An 18842-nucleotide genomic window follows, 5' to 3' on the forward strand; every position below is an offset into this window, starting at 1 on the left:
TATACAGCCATGCAAGGATACCTGTACACTGACATGCCTGACAGCAGGGTTTGTGGTTGAGTCAGATTAAAAACACCAGAAGTAGATTAAATATCCATTAAAAGATGCTAAATAATGGGCATATCCATTCCACCGTGCATCTTTTAGGAAATACAAGCTAGATCTATAGAGTAACAGGGAGGTACAGGGTACACTGTTGAGTAAACAAGTCTGCTAGGTTTGGTCGTGCATGCTTGTGATCCCAGTATTTGGGGAGAGGCAAGAGGATCACTGAAATCAAAGCCAGCCTGGGCTACACAGTGAAAAAAAAAAAAAGTTCAAGTCATCAGTACATACAGCCACCTGACTGTAATAAATTGCAGGAATAAAAAAGCCAATATAAATTACTCCATTCCTCTAGAAATAGAAATGAGCAAGAGATGCGTATTTACCAGGGACTGAGGAGTTGGGGAGGTTGTTACAAAGTGGTGATGGAACTGTGGTCACATGACAGCTGCACAGAACTATACACACACACAATCATGGGTGCATACAGAAAGTAAAGTCTGGATAAGCTCTGTAGATGGTACTAGGTTTTGCTAGTATACTGTATAGTCAAAGATGCTACAATTGAGGGAAACCAGGTGATAGTTAAACTGGATTTACCTGGACGTTGCGGGGGGGGGGGGGGCTTTTTATGAAATCTCCAGCTCAAGATAAAAGATTAAAAAGGGCCAGGTGGCCCAGCGTGGCCATGCACGCCTTTAATCCCAGCACTAGGGAGGCAGAGGCAGGCGGATCTCTGTAAGTTCAAGGCCAGACTGGTCTACATAGTGAGTTCCAGGACAGCTGGGGCTACAGGGAGACCGTCTCAAAAAGACAAAAAAAAAAAAAAAGAGGGCCAGGCATGGTGACAGCTTTATTCCCAGCACTGGGGAATCGAGAGGTAGGCAGATCTCTGTGAGTTTGAGACCAGCTTGTTCTACGTAAGACCCTGTCTCAAAGACAAACCCCCAAGTGGCTGTACACTACAGTTCCAACTACTCAGAAGGCTGAAACAGGAAGATCTCTTGAGCTTGTAAGTTCAAAGACCTGAGTAACTCGGCAAGAATTTAAAATTTTTCTATTTTTTTAAAGCTGCACTTAGCCTGTCTCCATCCAGCATGGATGGGAGTTCCAGGATAGCCTGTTCTCTACAGGAGATGCTCCCATGAAGAACAAAAAATGTTTCATTCTAACAGCTCTAGCAAACATTGTTTATCTCACTTAAACGTCCACAAATAGTAGTCAAATTCTAGAAGAAAATTTAGAGACTCTTTAAAGATGGGTTTGGTGTATCTCAGGCTAGCCTCAAACTTGTTATGTAGTAAAGGATGATCTTGCCCTCCAAGTCCAGAACTGATGGGATTACAGGTGTGCTGGGGATCAAATGCATTTGTTCTCAACAGAAGGTAAGCAACTGTCGCACAGCAAAGTCCCCCAACAAGTTCGTAATAAAGCCTCCCATCAGTTTATTGTTTTCATCAAACTTTCATTAAACAAAAGTTTCATAGTCCATGCATGTAATTACAGCACTTGGAGACAAGAGGCAGGGTTGCTGCAAGGTTGAGACCAGAAAACAACAAAAAACAACAGATCAGCAATTAACATGTTCCAGAGTAGTTAGAACCCCAAATGTTCTATTTGCGGCTTTTTTGAGGTTGTCCTTGCACTAGCAAAGATTCTCTGGCCTCTGCCATAGTGTGCATGAACCAAAATACGTGGATAGAGCCCCAAACATTTTATAGGAAACTACTACGATCATGTTTGTTTTAATGAAACTCTGGTCTAAGGGGGTCATGGTATTATAAAAATTACAGTGATTTCAGCTTCAGGACCGCAGTGTTTTCAAACTTGATTGGTGATGGCTCCGAGTTAGGACCATTTCTTGGTAACGTTGAGATGGTTGAGCTGGTCAGCAACATATCTATGTGGGGGGAACTTGGAAGTGGTGGCCGCCTTGATGGCCTCGAAAGCCTGGGCCCTGCGTTCCGCGGCGTGGCCGTACTCCTGCTCCGCTGTCAAGTAGGGCATACTCAGCCAGTAGTGGTTCTCGGCCTCCACCTCCAGGCGACGGACCATGTTCTCCTTCGCTAAAATGGACACCCACCGCGGCCGCCGGTGCTTCCCGATCCACTGCCGGCCCGGGATGCGACCGCGGCAGAGGAGCGCGGTGAGGAACATGGTGCCTGCGGGGAAGAGGATATGTAGGCCGGTGGGCTGGGACCAGGGTGCGGGACAGCGCAGCGGCGACTCACCTGACCACGTCCCAGAACGCGCTCCCTTCCTCACCGGAAGTGGATAGCGAGGCACCGACCACGCGGCAGGGGACAAGGGGGCCTCCGGAGTACCCATTGGGCCCACGGGCTCACCTGCAGCGTTCTCCAAGCCTACGCGCTCCGCAGCAGCTTGACCGACGCGACTGCGCAGGCGCGCGCTCTAGGCTGAGCCTGCTGGCGCCTTTCCGCGAGATTTCAGTTGTCGCGAGAGAATCCCACGCTTACGCAGAGTGGGGAACGCTCTGCAAGGACGGATTCAAACTTGTGGCGGGTTGATAGCTTACCCGATTCCGGGTGTCAGCCCTGCCGCCTTCGGCATGGACCCGATCCGGAGCTTCCACGGGAAGCTGCGGTCCCTGGCCAGCATGCTGGACTGCGAAGCGGCCCGGCTGCAACGGGCACTGGACAGCGAGGACAGCGGTGAGTGGCGCGCGCGCAGAGGGAGTGGTGGGGGTGGCGAGCAGGCTGCGGCGCGGGCTGGTAACCCGCCGTCTGGTGCCTCAGCCTGAGAGTTTGTTCGGCCTTGTAATACCCGGGAGAAGTTGTGCATACTTACGGAGTGTGGCTCATTAAGCTTTCTTAGGAGCGGCTCTATGTCCTGGCTCCGCTCGAGTTGATGACAACAGCACCGCTAGGTTCACGGCCGAGAGACAGCGTCGTTAATGAATAAAAATCAGGCAGGCTGAGCTCACCATACACTACACCCAATGTCCTTTCAAGGCATGCTGTGTGTGTGTGTGTGTGTGTGTGTGTGTGTGTTATTTTTTTTTTTTGTAGACATTCGTTTATCTTAAAATGCGTTAAACACTGTTTTTTGTACATGCGTTAGTGACTTGTCTCTCCCTAATGGTCCCCTGTTGTAGGAAACAGCTGCATTTTCTCCAGTAAAACTATATTGCCAGTACAAATACTCAGCCCTGATTTTTTTTTTAATTATATCTACGCGTGTACTGCCTGTGCATGTATGTAAGTGCACTCATGTCGTGCAGTGCCCGTGGAAGTCAGAAGGCCTCCGATCTTCTGAAACTGGAGTTACACAAAATTGTTAGCCGCCATGTGGATGCTGGGAATCAAACCTGGGTCCTTGGCAAGAGCAGCTCTTAACCATTGAAACATCTCTCCAACCCCCCCCCCCTTTTTTTTTTTTTTTTTTGAGACAGGGTCTTCCTTTAGCCCCAACTCGCCTGGAACTCTGTAGACGATGCGGGCCTTGAACTCACAGAGATTTGCCTGCCTCTGCCTCCTAAGTGCTGGGATCACAGGTGTGTGCCATGACGCCTGGCATCAGACCTGTTTTTATTAGAGATTTTAAAAAAAATCATTGCACTGCTGGGTGGTGGCACATGCCTTTTTTAAAAAAAGAATTATTTATTTAATAACCACATGATTAGGAGAAGCATTTCATTACAGCATTAACATATTCAATAAAAATCTCCAGAGGAAAGATGCATCTCTTTCAAAAGTGGCTGTAAATTTTTAGGTTCACAGTTGAATTAATACAATTATACAATATTGAACTCAGTATAAACCCTGTAAGACATAAAATTACATTGTGGCTGCAAGTTTCTAGGTTCACAGTTGAATTAATACAGTTATACAATATTGAACTCCGTAGAAACCCTGTAAGACATAAAATTGAATGGGGTTTTAACCTTTAAAAAAGATCTCCATTTCATTTTAAAATATATTGTTTCATACAGGAAAACTGATTTTTAATACTAGCACTTAGATGTTTTCACATGCATCTCAAATCTCTATGTATCTGATTATTACTAGCCACAGTCAGTTACACTTGGATCCTTGGCACCTGAGTATGGATATAAAGTCATCAGGTAGATTTCAATGGTAATGTTTTCGCCTCTACTAATTACCATGAAGCAAATTTTTATACTTCTTCCTCAAATATAACTCATATTTTTACTTGTTGATTTTTGTGTGTGTGTATTTCATACAGAACATCCCAATCTTATTCATCATGCACTTCCCAAATGGCACCCTCCCATAGCCCCCCCACCAAACTAGGGCCCATATACTCTGTCATCCCTGTTACTGTCAACTGTGTTGTTGGTGCCCCCAGCCATTCCCCGGTGCTTGTCCATCCGCTGAATCTAGTCAGCCTATCTAGAGTTCCTTATTTTAGGAAGATCAGCTCCTCCTCAATCCACTGGATCTAGTCAGCCAGAGTTCCTTGTTGAAGATCTGCTTTTCCTCATCTAGCAGCAATGAGTTGCCAATATTCCTTTAGATAAGATTGGGATCTGCTGTTCATTTTCCCAGTTCTATGCTGGGTTACTGTCTGGGAGTCTCTTGGGCTAGGCAACAACACAAAGTAAGGTATCTCCTGTCTGGCGTTGTTTCTTGTTATGTATACACATGGACTCTTAAAAAATTATATTGGCCCCTTTAATCTTTGGTTATACTTTCCTTTTGGGTGTTTAAGACCATACAGTTGACCCAGATAAACCAATTTATTTTTACTCTTAAGGCCATTTGAGAATCTGTTCCTCAGGGGTCACATGGGCTTGGGAGGAGCCCCTGGCTTCTTTCTTTTACCAGTTCCATCTATGTTGACATCAAAGGTCCTGCTTGCCCATGGCTGGCTTCAGTTGGAAGCATGGAAGAAATGTTTCCTCTGTGCTGACCCTCTTCTTTGTAGACTGGACACTGGTTCAAGTCCATTTGATGGGGTCTCCACAGCCTCCTTGAGCAAGAGGACAGGTGACTCACCACAGTAACAGGACATTTTGAGAGATGCTCATAGTCCCCTGGAACTTAGTCAACCTAGGAGGGCAAAGAGCAAAAACTGTCCTTTATGTCCCTCTGACCAAATTAGTACAGGCCTCAAAGTATGGCTGTTAAATATCCGAGAAGGTTAGTTCCACTGGTTTGGTACTTTATGTGCCATGTACATAAAGCTTGGGCAAAAACCAAACGTTATCAGATAAACCTTGCCTAGATATATATTATATTCCTTGAGCTAGTTGTATGTATAATTTGTCAGTAGGTTGTTTGATTACTATGTTTCCCTCTGGTTTTTTTTTTTTTAAACTAGCTAGGCATTATTTATCTCTCAGTCTTCAACCCTTCCACCATGGTTTCCCCATTAAAGTGCCCCCATTTCTCCCATTTCTCCCTTTATTAATACCTTTCTCCTAAGCTCCCACCTCTCTTGAGCTCTTCTTTCCTTTTATCCCCAAGTTTCCGTATATAACCCTCCTTTCCCGCCCTCCTTCTACTAGTCCACCCCCTTAAAATAACCCAATTTTTATCTATATCTCCCTTATAAATGCCTGTTTCCTACTGCTCTTCTCTTTCAGATTTCTTTCTTTGCTTTTACCTCCCTGGTTCCTTTTCATTATCCTGGTTCCTGTAGTTATGTTTGGAAACATACTCTCTCATAAGGATTTGGTGCTAGGATCCACATATGAAGGAGAACATACTTTTTTGTTTGTTTTGTTTTGTTTTTTTCCTTGAGTTTGTGTTATTTCATGTAGTATAAGAGTATCTAGTTCCATCCATTTACCTGCAAATTTGATGATTTCATCTTTCTTTACTGCTGAGTAAAACTCCATCATATAAATGAACCACATTTTCTTTCTTTATTTATTTTTTTAGCTTTTAAAAAATTATTATTTTTTATTTTATGCATATGCATGTATTGCCTGCATGTAGGTAAGTGCACCCATGTCCAGCAATGCCCTTGGGGGGTCAGAAGAGGCTGTCGGATCCCCTGGGACTGGAATTACAGACAGTTGTTAGCTACCATGTGGGTGCTGGGATTCACACCCGGGTCTTCTGCAAGAATAACCAGTGTTCTTAACACTCAGCCATCTCTCCAGCCCCATGAACCACATTTTCATTATCCACTCATCAGTTGAGGGTCACTTAGGTTACTTCCATCTCTTAGCTATTGTGAAAAGAGTAGCAACAAACATGGAGATGTACAAGTGTCTCTGCAATAGGATGAGTTCTTTGGGTATATACCAAGCAGTGGTATAACTGGGTCAAATGGTAGGTTCATTTATAGTTTTTTAAGTGTTTTCCACACTGCTTTCCATAGGGGTTGTACAAGTTTGCAGTTCCACCAGCAGTGGATGATCATTCCCCTTTCCCCACATCCTCTCCAACCTTTAGTATTATTTGTTCTTTTGATCTTAGCCAGTCTGACTGGGGTAAGATGAAATCTTAAAGTGGTTTTAATTTGTATTTCCCTAATTACTAGTGATGTTGAACACCTTTTAAGATGCTTCTTAGCCGTCTTTATTTCTTCTTTTGAGAACTCTCTGTTCAGTTCCTTAGCCCCTCTTTTAATTGGGCTACTTCCTTTCTTGATTCTTTGTTTTTTGAGTTCGTTACATATTCTGGATGTTAAACCTCTATCAGATGTTTTGCTGGTGAAGACTTTCTCCCATTCTGTGGGTTTTCTCTTCACTTCCTTGGTTGCTTCTTTTGATGTGCAGAAGCTTTTTAGTTTAATGAGGTCCCATTTGTTGATTCTTGACCTTGTTTCCTGAGCAATTGATGTCCGGTTTAGAAAATCCTTTCCTACACCTATATCTTGTAGGTAGGAATGTTTTCATGATCTGTGTTTTCTTCTAACAGTTTCAGACTTTCAGGCTTCACATTGAGGTCTTTGATCCATTTGGAGTTGACTTTTGTGCAAGGTGAAAGATAGGGGTTTAGTTTCATTCTTCTACAAGTGGAGATCCAGTTTTGCCAGCACCATTTGCTGAACATGCTTTCTTTCCTCCAGTGAATGTTCTTGGCCCCTTTGTCAAATATCTGGTGGCTGAAATTACATGTACTCCTATTTGGATCTTCAATTTTGTTCCATTGATCTACAAGTCTGTCTTTGTGCCAGTACCATGTTGTTTTTAGGACTATAGCTCTGTAATACAGTTTAAAGTATGACATTGCTCTTATTCCTCAGGGTTGCTTTGGCTATCCGAGGTCTTTTGTGCTTCCATATGAATCTTAGGATGGTTTTTCCAATTCTGTGAAGAATGTCATGGGGATTTTGATTGGCATTGCATTGAATCTATAAATGGCTTTTGGGTCATTTTCACAATATTAAGTCTTCCAACCCATGAGCATGGGAGATCCTTCCATCTTCTGATGTCTTCCTCAATCTCTTTCTTTAATGATTTAAATTTTTCATTGTAGAGCTCTTTAATGTCTTTGGTCAGGTTTATTCCAAGAATTTTTTAAGCTATTGTGAAGGGGAGTGTTTCCATGGAGTCTTTCTCTGATTGCTTGTTATTGGAATATAGAAAGGCTACCGACTTTTGTAGATTAATTTTGTAACCTGTCACTTTACTGAACGTGTCAATAATTTGTAGAAGTTTTCTGGTGGAAATTTTGGCATCTCTTAGATATAATGTATCGACTGCAAAAAGGGATAATTTGATCTCTTCTTTTGCAGTTATTACTTCTTCAATTTCCTTCTCTTGTCTTATTGCTCTTGCAAGAGTTTCAAGCACTGTGTTAAAGAGAAGTAGAGACAGTGGACAGCCTTTTCTGGTGCCTGATTTCAATGGGAATGCTTCCAGTTTTTCTCCATTTAGAATGATGTGGGCTGTGGGTTTGTTATATATGGCTTTAATTATGTTGAGGTATGTTCCCTCCAGTCCAATTCCCTCTAGGACTTTGAACATAAATGCATGTTGAATTTTGTCAAAGGCCTTCTCTGCATCTATTGAGATGACCATGTGGTTCTTGTCATTGAGCCCATTTATGTGATTTATGACGTTTATTGACTTACATATATTGAACCATCCCCGCATCTCTGGAATAAAGCCAACTTGATCATTGTGGATTATCCTTTTGATGTGTGTCTGTATGTGGTTTGCAAGTATTTTATTGAGAATTTTTGCATCTATGTTCATTAAGGATATGGGTCTATAGTTTTCTTTTTTGGTTGTATCTTTACCTGGCTTTGGTATCACAGTGATGCTGGATTCATAGATGAAATTGGGAAGTTCTCCCTCCATTTCTATTAAGTAGTATTGGATGCAGATCTTCTTTAAATATCTGATAGAATTCCGCTGTAAATCCATCTGGTCCTGGGCTTTTTTTAGTTGGGAAGTTTTGTATTACTCTTTCAATTTCCTTACATGTTGTGGGTCTCTTTAAGCTGTTAATCGCTTCTTGGTTTGCTTTTGGTGGTTCCCATGCTTTTAGATATCCTTCTATTTCGTTTAGGTTTTCAAATTTAGTAGAGTATAGGTTTTTAAAGTGTTCCCTTATAATGTTCTGGATTTTTTTGGTGTTTTTTTGTTGTTTCCCCTCTCTCTGATTTTATTGATTTGGAGGTACTTTCTCTTTCTTTTGGTTAACTGTGCTAGCCCTGTGTCAGTCTTGTTTATCTTTTCAAAGAACCAGCTCTTGGATTCATTGATTCTTTGTATTGTTTTCTTTGTTTCTGTTTCATTAATTTCTGCCCTGATTTTTGTTATTTCTTCTTGTCTGCTGGGTTTGGGTTTCATTTGTTGTTGCTTCTCAAGTGTCTTGAGTTGCAGTGTTAAGTCATTTATTTGTGTTCTTTCCGATTTTTTAATGTAGGCACTTAGAGCTATAAACTTCCCTCTAAGGACTACTTTCAACGTGTCCCAGAGATTTTGTTGTGTTGTATTGTCCTTTTCATTTAATTCCAGGAATGCTCTTATTTCTTTTTTAATTTCTCCTTTGCCCCATTCATCATTCAGGAGTGTGTTGTTTAATCTTCATACGTTCATGTAGTTACTAGGGTTTCTTCCAGTGTTGATTTTAAGCTTTATTCCATTGTGGTCTGATAGAATGCATGGAATTATTTCAGTCTTTTTGTGTTTGTTGAGGTTTGTTTTGTACCCCGGTATATGGTCGATTTTGGAAAAAGTTTGTTGTAGCGCTGAATAGAAAGTATATTCTTTGGTGCTTGGGTGGAATACAATACTCGGTAGATATCTGTTAGGTCCATTTGATATATGGTATTATTTCATTCAGATGTCTCTGTTAATTCTCTGTCTTGTTGACCTATCTAATGGAGACATTGGGGTATTGAAGTCCCCTACTATTAATGAGTTGGGATTAATCTGGGTGTTAAAGTCCTGTAGTACTGTTTTTATGAAGTTGGGTGCACCAGAGTTTGGTGAATATATGTTCATGATTGTACTATCTTCTTGGTCTGTTGTTCCTTTGATCAGAATGAAGTGGCCCTCTCTCTTCTGATTAGTTGTAGTTTAAAGTCTATATTGTCAGATATTAGAATTGCAATGCCTGCTTTTTTCTTAGTACCATTCACTTGGTATATATTTTTTTCCATCCTTTCACGTTAAGGTAGTGCTTGTCCTTAAATGTGAGATGGGTTTCTTGCATGCAACAAAAAGATGGGTTTTGTTTCTCAATCCATTAAACTAGTTTGTATCTTTTGACTGAGTAGTTCAGTCCATTGATTTTTAAAGTTATTAATGAAAGATGTGTATTGAATCCTGTCGCATTATTGGTATAGCTGTGCATTTCCACCGTTATACCTTCATTGAGTTTCTTTCCGTCACCCCTTGTGTTTAGTTGTTCCTTTCTTCAACTCTTTGTATTGCTTCAAGAGCTCTCTGAAGGGTTGGTTTTGTGGACATGAATTCTTTCAGCCTATTATGTCATGGAAGATTTTTCTTTCCCCTTCAACTATAATAGACATTTTGGCTGGATATAGTAATCTGGGTTGGCATCTGTGGTCATTTAGAACTGGGAATACTTTAGTCCAGGCTCTTCTGGCTTTCATAGTTTGCACTGAAAAGTCAGCTGTAATTCTAATGGGTTTTCCTTTGAATGTGACTTCTTGTTTTTCTTTTGCAGCTTTCAGTATTCTCTCTTTGTTCTGTACATTTAGTGTTTTACTATGTTGTACTGTGAAGAGTTTCTTTCCTGGTCCTGTCTATTTGGTGTTCTATATGCTTCTTGTATTTGTATGGGATGTCTTTCTTTAATTTTGGGAAATTTTCTTCTACAGTGCTGTTGAAGATCTGGTTCATACCATTGTCCTGAGATTCTCCTTCCTGTATGCCTATGATTTGTCACTTTGGTGTTTTTATGGTGTCACAGAATTCCTTCATATGCCATTCTTGTGTTTTCTAAAATTTTTGATAATCTTTGCTTGAGTGGTCTAATTTGTCCACTTTATCTTCCAGTCTTAATATTCTGTTTTCCATTTCATTCATCCTATTGGTGAGGCTTTCTCCTGTTGTTTCCAATTGGCTTACTGAGTGTTTCACTCCCTTTCTCATTTCAGCCTGTTTTCTTCAGTATTTCTATCTCTTTTTGGCTCTCCTAGTATGGGATTTCCTCAACTCTCTCTTTCCTCTTTTAATATTTAAAAAATTTTTTTTATTATTTTTATGTATATGTATGTATTGCCTGAATGTAGGTAAGTGCACCTATGTCATGCAATGCCCACAGAGGACAGAAGAGGCTGTCGAATCCCCTGAGACTGGAGTTACAGACAGTTGTTAGCTGCCATGTGGGTGCTGGGCTTCGAACCCGGGTCTTCTGTAAGAACAGCCAGTGTTCTTAACCACTGAGCCATCTCTCCAGCCCCTAAATTCACTGAATTCTTTATCATGTTTAGAATTGTTCTTTTGAGTTCCATGTCCTGTGTTATCTCTAGGGGGTTCTTATTTTGTTTTTTCATGTTATTATTTTTTCTCTGTGACTTTGACATGTGGATTTCTTTTGTAGTTTCTAATTCTTGTGTGAGACTCAAGCCTTCCTTTGTTGAGTTTAGATCTGTGTCTTTTTGTAAACTTTATATGCCTTTGTGGTTTACTTGTTGGGCATGAAAAGCTGGTTGGTTTAGGCTTCAGGTTTTCTCTATTGATTTTATATTGGAATGGCCTAATTGCTTTCATCTTCAGGAGTTCCCATATAGACCCAAGTCAGATGAGGATCAGATGCTCTCAGGCTTTCTCCTAAGGTCTGGATCACTCCAGGAAAGATGCTGCCCTCAGGAATTGGGGGGCTGGGCTGGCCTGGGAGCAGGGCCCATGAAAGATGTTGGTTCCAGGAAGGTGGTGGCTGAGCCACCCAGGAAAGTAGAGATAGGTGGGCATGGGACCAGGCCCAGAGGGCTCCTGGGGACCACAGGGAGGAACTGGGTTGGAGGAACTGGGTTGGTCTGGATGCAAAAGATCAAGAAGCATTGTGGACTCTGGGCCAAGAGGTCAGCCCAGGTGTCTGGGGTGCCAAGGCAAGAAATGGGCCAGTGCCCAGACCAGGAGGAGAGATAGGGTGGGGGAGCTGGGAGGGTGAATGAGGCTGGGGGAGTCAAGGTGCAGTGGGTGCTGCTAGACTTAACCCAGGAAAGATACTGGTATCAGGAAGCCAGTGGCTATGCAGCCCAGGGAAGCAAAGGGAGGTGAGGGCAGGCCCAGGCCCGGAGGGCTCCTGAGGACTGCCAGCACAAACCTTTAATGCAAGCACTCAGCAGTCAGAGGCAGGTGCGTCAATGTGAATTTCAAGGCATCCAGGGTACACAGACCCTGTCCCAAAGAGAAAAAATAAAATTATTGCAAAAGTAGTTCAGATTTTTGAGATTATTTTCTTAAAATGGCATAATGGTATTGTACCTTAAATATTGCACCCTGTAGACATAGATCCCTCCTACTCTCTTTATGACTAATTCTACCATTTGTGAATGTTTTTCTAACTATAAAAATAACTAGGAAATTCAAGATACAGAAAAGTTCAAAGAATATTATTTTCTATAGTTCATTCTCAGAAGCCATCACTTAATGTTTTAGTAACTTTTCTACCATTCTTAGGAGATTAAAAAATTGTTTAATTTGTTTAATGCTGTTTAACTAATGCATTAGACAAAAATGGATTAACTTTTTTTATTGTATTTTGAATTTTTATTTGCTTTCCACAGTCTTTGCTAATCCATCTTCTTACTAAAATATTACCTCTGCACAAACTACATTTTCTTTTGTTTTTGCAAGAAAAAGTCGGGGCAGGTGGGAAATGGCTCCACAGTTAAAAGCACTTGCTTCTCTAACAGAGGACCAGAGTTCATTTCCTAGCACCTGTACTTAATGTGCACAAACCCACACATAAGCACACAGGCATACATACCATTAAAAATGATAAATATTTTAAAAATTAAAAAAAGAAAAATGGAATAATTTTTCAATTTTCAACCTATATGTAGTACTAAAAAAATAAAGAAAATGCTATCACTTTCTTTCTATGATCACAGTGATGAAGTATTTAACTGACTTTTAAATATCTTACACCAGGAAAAGGTTATTCCTTACAGTCCTATCCCTCTGTTAGAAATAAAATTTGAAGTTCAAGGACTCCATTAATATATAAAGAACACTCAAAAGTTAAAAGTAACTCATCAGGGCAGATTTTACTTTTGCAGAAGGGTGAACTTAATGATCATTCCAATCCAGGAAGCATACAGGATCCAGAAACTTGGTAGGATTTTATCCTTACCACAAGAGTATCATGTCTTTTCCCTATTGGCTGGCGTCTGACCTCACAGTCTTTCTTGGTTGGCTATGGCTAGTTTAAAAGAATTGGTGCAAAGGGAAACAAGCTCCACTGTTCCAGGCCATCTGGTTCAGGAATGCATCAGGGCCTTCCCTTAAACAAAAGTCTTACAGGGTGTAGAGGATTAAAAGATTGGAATTCCTTGTCATAAACCAAGTTTCAAGTTTTACAGTGTTTGAAAGAAAAGACTAATATTTAATGTTTCTTAACATTCCCCACCCACCACACTAGCTTTAGGCAACCATATGTCTACTTTTTGGTGGTGGTGGGGAGTTTGAGACAGGGTCTCCCTATGCCTAGCTGGCCTGGCACTCCCTGTGTAGTCCAGAATGGCCTCTGTCTCACAGATGTACCTGCCTCTGCCTTCCTAGTGCTGGGACTAAAGGCACGCACCACCACGCCCGGCTTTAGCAAGTCTACTTTTTAGGTGAATGGATTTCCCTATTCTGGACCATTCATGTAATAAAAGGAGCCATATAATATGTAGCCTTTTTCTGGGTGTGGTGGTGCATGTCTTTAGTTCAAGCATTTGGGAGGTAGAGGCAGGTGGATCTCTGTGAGTTCAAGGCCACCCTGGTCTACATAGTGAGTTCCAGGCCAGCTGGGGCTACAGGGAGACTCTGTCTCAAAAAGATAAACAAGCAAAAAATCTGTACTTTTTTATGTGACTGATTTTTTTTTTTTCACTTAGCATAGTCTTCCATGTTGTGTCCAGTATTTTATTGCTGAGTCTTACTCCATTGCATTGCTATATATTGTGTTGTCTGTGTTTGATAGATAGTTGGATTATTTCCATTTGGTTGTTATGTGTACATTTTTATGTGAATGTGTTTTCGATTCTCAGGTACGTATATATAGGGATGACTTTTATAAAATGGGCATAATGTGGACTAATGACTTTTAATTAACCCCAGCAAAACTATGTGTTCTTCTGTCTTGTGACCTGGGCATCTGACTTCATTTCCTTAGCAACCTCAGTTTGGTACTCCATTCAAAAAGATAATGATTGAATGTGGGTATGCTTGAGAATTAACACATCAAAGTGCTGAGAGATATACTGCAGCCTTGTCATTGAAGATTGAGAAGGATGCTTGGACTTGGGTGAATGAGATAGTCTATAACCAAGGATGAAAAGGCGGGACGGTCTGTTAAGGGTGGATCCAAACTTGTACTTCCCCAATGAAGCTTGAGAAACCATATTGAATAAAATCATGACTGGGGCCTGACTCAAAGACAGTAATTCCAGAGACAGTTCCATCAGCACAGTGCCAAGAAACAGATGGTTCTAAGAGACATTGTGGTGGAGGGGGGACAGGGACATGAATGTCCTGAGTTCAGGTGCTCTCTTAAAACCTAAATTTAAGAGTCATGCTTTTTTTGTTCAGGTAATTGTAATGTTGGCATAATTACCCTGCATTTGTATACCTAGAGGTGGAATTTCTGGGTCATATTGGAAGCCTATATTTAACTTCTTGAGGAATGGTGACATTGCTGAAATTGCTTAAGTGACTACTCCGCTTTACATTTGCTAGCATAAAGGAAATTGGCAGTTTCTTCATATCTCCACCATTTGTTAATATTTATGTTGGTTGTAGTTATTCCAGTATGGGCAGAATGTATCTGTGCTTTGGTTTACATTTCCCTCATGAAAATTGATTTGCTTTTATTTTTATTTTAAGGCTCAAATAATTTAGTAGTTTTACTTAGATAAAGGCAGAAACACAATGAAAAGGTAAGCCAAATGAGGCTCATCTTTTCAGTCCTATTGTAGCTCAAAGTTAGCAGTTCAGGAATCATGGCCATTGGGTCCTACTAGGAAGAGAAGAATCTTAGGATACCACCTGTGGGTCAGGTGAAGGAGCCTAGCCCAGGCCCAGTGCTGGGGGGAAGAAGGCCAAATCTGGGATCTGCATGGGGCCTTGCTCCTGGTGTGGGGCACCAGGGCATTGCTGCTGCCCCTGCTGTGCACCTAGCCACTTGAGAGTGCAGTGCATGTGAGAGCACAGGGCCCCATACCAGAAGAGAATCATCATCTGGCACCTTATACAGGCCATTAAACAGTGCTACAGGGACAGAAGTTCTTGTCTTTAACCTCCCAAAGCCAAATGTCTCCTGCATTCTATCACTTAATCTCACCTCCATAGCAGAAGAGCCTTTGTGTTGTCTCTGAGTGAGAAGACAGGCTCACTGGCTGGAAGATCCTGTTAGGATGCACAGGACATTTTCAGCTTTGGTTTCCCACATATTTAGCCTATCTTCAAATATCTAAACCTCTGAAATAGTAGTTGATTTTCATTAATAAGTTGTAAAAGCATATCATTCAGTGTTTTCCAAAAGGCATGACTAGCAAAAACTTACAGTCACTAACTTGGGAGGTTACAATTAATTCCCTCTTAGAAACTTGAAACCTATGGTAGTGACTTCAGTGCAGACCTACTCTGGACAAATAAATGACTTCTACCTAACCTTCAAACATAATGCAAGCATCCTTCCTTGGCACTGTGCTCCTCCTGTGACCTGGACATATGACTTAATCCCTCTTGACCCTTCCTTGCCCTCTCCACCCAAGATAGTGTATGAATGTGTATATGTATGTTTTGCATGTCAAAGTGCTGCAAACAGTGGTTTTCTCATTAGAAAGGATGAAATAATTATCTCATTTGTGCTACAAGCAATAGATGGGATTAAATCAGCAACAGCTGCTTGTGACTATATGTATGCTATTCTAAATCAGGACTCAGAAAGGGCAAAACTCTTCTGATACAACAGTTCTGCTTTTACTTCCCCATTTCATGCTGGATATATTGTTTCAATAAAAGAAAGAGTTAGCCTTTGTTCTAGAATACAGTTCCAAGAGAAACTGAAGGAACAGTTTCTCAACAGTTTGGGTCTGCTCTTGGCAGAAATGGATGCTAAGAGTCAGGTTGTTCTTTATTAAAGTATAACCTAATGTGGCATCTACATGCTGTAGAAACCAAACTCTGGCCCATGCCAGAATCACTGGCTACTACCTCAGTTAACTTCTCTCTTTTATTTTTATTTTTTGGTCTTTTTGAGACAAGGTCTCCCTGTAGCCCCAGCTGGTCTGAAACTCACTATGTAGACCAGGCAGGCCTCAATCTCCCAAAATCTGCCGGCCTCTGCTTCCCAAGTGCTAGAGGATCAAATGTGTGCACCACCACGCCTGGCTTCTCAGTTTTAACAACTCAGGAGATCAGCAGTTGTGTTTTACCAAAGAAAATTAGGGCTGGGAGGTGGGTCAGTTTGTAAAGTGCATGCAGGCTTGGGCCTAAATTTGAATCCCCAGAACCCATGTAAAAAGCAGAGCAAGGTGGTGTATTCCTATAACTCGGAGGAGAGTGGAGCCCTGAAACTCATTGGTCAGCCTAGTCTAATCCATGAGCTTTAGGTTCAGTGAGAGACTCTGTCTTAAAAAAAATAAAGGTGGAAAGACACCCGGCAACCTTGGGTCTCTACACACATGAACCATACACAACACTACTCATAAAAAAAAAAAAACAAAAAAACAAAAAAAAAACAGTGAAAAGAGAATTATAATCCCTTTAAAACTACTTTGATTGTATGTGACCAACTGATTAATGACAAAGGTGCAGCAAGTAAACAGTGTCTTTTCAAATATGGTGCTGGGTCAGCAGGACATCTAGATAGAAAAAACCATGAGTCTTGATCATTCCAGTACGCCATAAATAGTTCCTAGAATGATTTATGGTGTACTGCAAGGATCTGCAAAAGACAGCTATAAACATTTTAGAGAAAAACGTGATATCTGTATTTTCATTGACAAATTTTGTCTTGTTTAGGTTTGCTTTTTAATTTTATGTGTATGAGTGTATTGTCTGCATGTAAGTGCACCTGTTCATGCAGTACCCAAGGAGGTCAGAAGAGTTGAATCTCCTGGAACTGGAGTTATAGGTGATTGTTAGCTGTCATGTGGGTGCTGGGAATCAAACCTGGGTCCTCTTTTAACCACTGGGTCCTCTTTTAAGCAGCCAGTGCTTTTAACCACTGAGCCATCTCTCCAGCCCCTGTTTTGCTCTTTTTGAGACTGGGTCTCACTATATTGCTATGTTCCCTTGCACTCACTGTGTAGCCTAGGCTGGCCTCAAATTTGTTATCCTATTCAACCCACCAAATTCAGTAAAGGTTTTTAATATATAAACCAGAAAATAGTCATCATAAAGGAAAAAAATGATGAGTAGGACATTAGAATTGAGAAATTAAGCTGGGCATAGAGGCTCATACCTATAATCCTAGCACTCTAGACACAGAGGCGGGAGGATTACCACAATTTTCAGGCCAGTTAGGGCTATATAATAAGATCCTGTCTCAACAACATACATATACATATATATATGTATATATGTTTATCAAAATAAGCTGGGCGTGGTGGCGCATGCCTTTAATCCCAGCATTTGGGAGGCAGAGGCAGGCAGATCTCTGTGAGTTCAAGGCCAGCCTGGTCTACATAGTGAGTTCCAGGCGAGCTGGGGCTACAGGGAGACCCTGTCTCAAAAAGACCAAAAAAAAAAAAAGGAAAATTTAGATGATATTGTTATACATGTGCCAGACAAAAGACCTATATATAAACAGTATTTACAAATTGATATGAAAAAAGCAGATAATGCTAGACTGAAATGCTACAGTGCAAGGCCAAATGACATGTGCCTGTGATCCCAGCACCCAGAAAGTAGAGGTAGGGGAGCACCAGATCCTGTTTCAGAAAGACAAAACAAATCTTCACATGGCTGTCATATGAGAAAATACCAGCTTCAGTAGTCATTCATGAAATACAAATTAAATCATTGTACAGTGAAGTTGAACGTTTATCATGATAATTGAAAAAGGAACATTCTAAGTGTTTGTAAAGATATGGAAAAGGGGTTGGAGAGGTTACTCAACATTAAGAACACTGACTACTCTCACAGAGGTCCAGGTTCAGTTCCCAGCACCCACATAGCAGCTAACAACTATCTATAACTCCAGTTCCAGAGGATCCAGCATCCTCTTCTGACCTCCACAGGCATTGCACACACATGGTACCCTTCACATGGTACCCTTACATACTAGCAGGCAAAACACTCATACCTATGAAATAAGATATCTTATTGTCTTTTTTGAGACAGGGTCTCCCTGTAGCCACAGCTGTCCTGGATTCACTATGGAGACCAAGCTGGCCTCGAACTCACAGAAATCCACCTGCATCTGCCTCCCAAGTGCTGGGATTTGCAGTGGCCACCCTATGGGGGACCCTGCCCTGAGATGATGGATTCGAGGCTCAGGATGAAGACCCCGGGACTTGTGGGTCTGGTAACAAGCTGTTTATTAAAAAAAAATTCAGGTTTTTATACAAGAACTGGCAGTCATGTGGGGTTTGGCAGTTACATACCAAGATTTAGGACATAATTAGACAAGAAACAGGACATACAGTTTTTAGCTGGCGCCAGCTAGGGGCTATTTGTAAAGCAGGATACTTGAACTTTTACCAGGGTTACCAGTGCCTATCTGGTAATGTATTGGCCACAATGTTTTCTTTCTTAGGACAAAAAGCATAATAAACTTTTAGCTTTTAGCTCAGGAGTAAACCTTTAACCTGGTCTATTCTTTTAGCTAGTGATAGCCGAGAGTTATTTGTTCAGATCAAGGAGGTGGGCTAAGCTGTTGACCAAGATGCTTTCTCTCAGAGCAAGGAGCTTAAACTTTTGACCAGCCATTTTTGTTCTGCTAGTCCTGCAGTGTTCGGCAAGACAGGGGTCTGAGGGCTACACCCCTCCCTTTAGCAGGGATTGTAGCTTGATCTTAAAGTTTCAGATCCATTTTACCCTAAAGCATGCCATCCTGGTTTCCTCCAGGGATTAAAGGCATTCATGGTGCTAAATAAATTTTTTTTAAAAAAGCATTCATAGTACTTCCAAACTAGACACAACCCAAAGTAAGGCAACAAGATACATTTGACATCACACAAATGGAATACTGTACATCATGCATGTATTAGATTATGTG

The 18842-nt window shown here is 41.2% G+C and overlaps 2 protein-coding genes across 5 annotated transcripts in view; one reads left to right on the forward strand and one right to left on the reverse strand.

Moving 5' to 3' along the window:
* Positions 1–1470: 1470 nt before the first annotated feature.
* On the reverse strand, positions 1471–2509 carry Mrpl57 (mitochondrial ribosomal protein L57). 2 transcript variants are annotated; one of them, XM_008824323.3, is made up of 2 exons: positions 2391–2509; positions 1471–2207 (listed from the first exon to the last, which is right to left on the reverse strand). In XM_008824323.3, the coding sequence occupies exon 2, from the start codon at positions 2200–2202 to the stop codon at positions 1894–1896; it is 309 nt and encodes a 102-aa protein (XP_008822545.1). In that variant the 5' UTR covers positions 2203–2207; positions 2391–2509; the 3' UTR covers positions 1471–1893. The 2 variants fall into 2 exon arrangements, with proteins under 2 accessions (XP_008822545.1, XP_008822543.2); XM_008824321.3 differs by having other exon boundaries at positions 2277–2412.
* Position 2510: 1 nt separating this feature from the next.
* The window catches only part of Ska3 (spindle and kinetochore associated complex subunit 3), a 33792-nt gene continuing 17460 nt past the window's right edge, over positions 2511–18842 (forward strand). For all 3 annotated transcript variants that reach the window (XM_029559251.1, XM_029559250.1, XM_008824324.3), the window contains exon 1: positions 2511–2717. In XM_029559251.1, coding sequence (XP_029415111.1) covers positions 2615–2717 — 103 coding nt within the window. In that variant the 5' untranslated portion in view covers positions 2511–2614. The remainder of the gene's footprint in view (positions 2718–18842) is intronic.

The sequence above is a fragment of the Nannospalax galili genome, unplaced genomic scaffold (assembly GCF_000622305.1).
Source record: "Nannospalax galili isolate Female #2095 unplaced genomic scaffold, S.galili_v1.0 scaffold388, whole genome shotgun sequence".
Lineage (NCBI taxonomy): Eukaryota > Metazoa > Chordata > Mammalia > Rodentia > Spalacidae > Nannospalax > Nannospalax galili.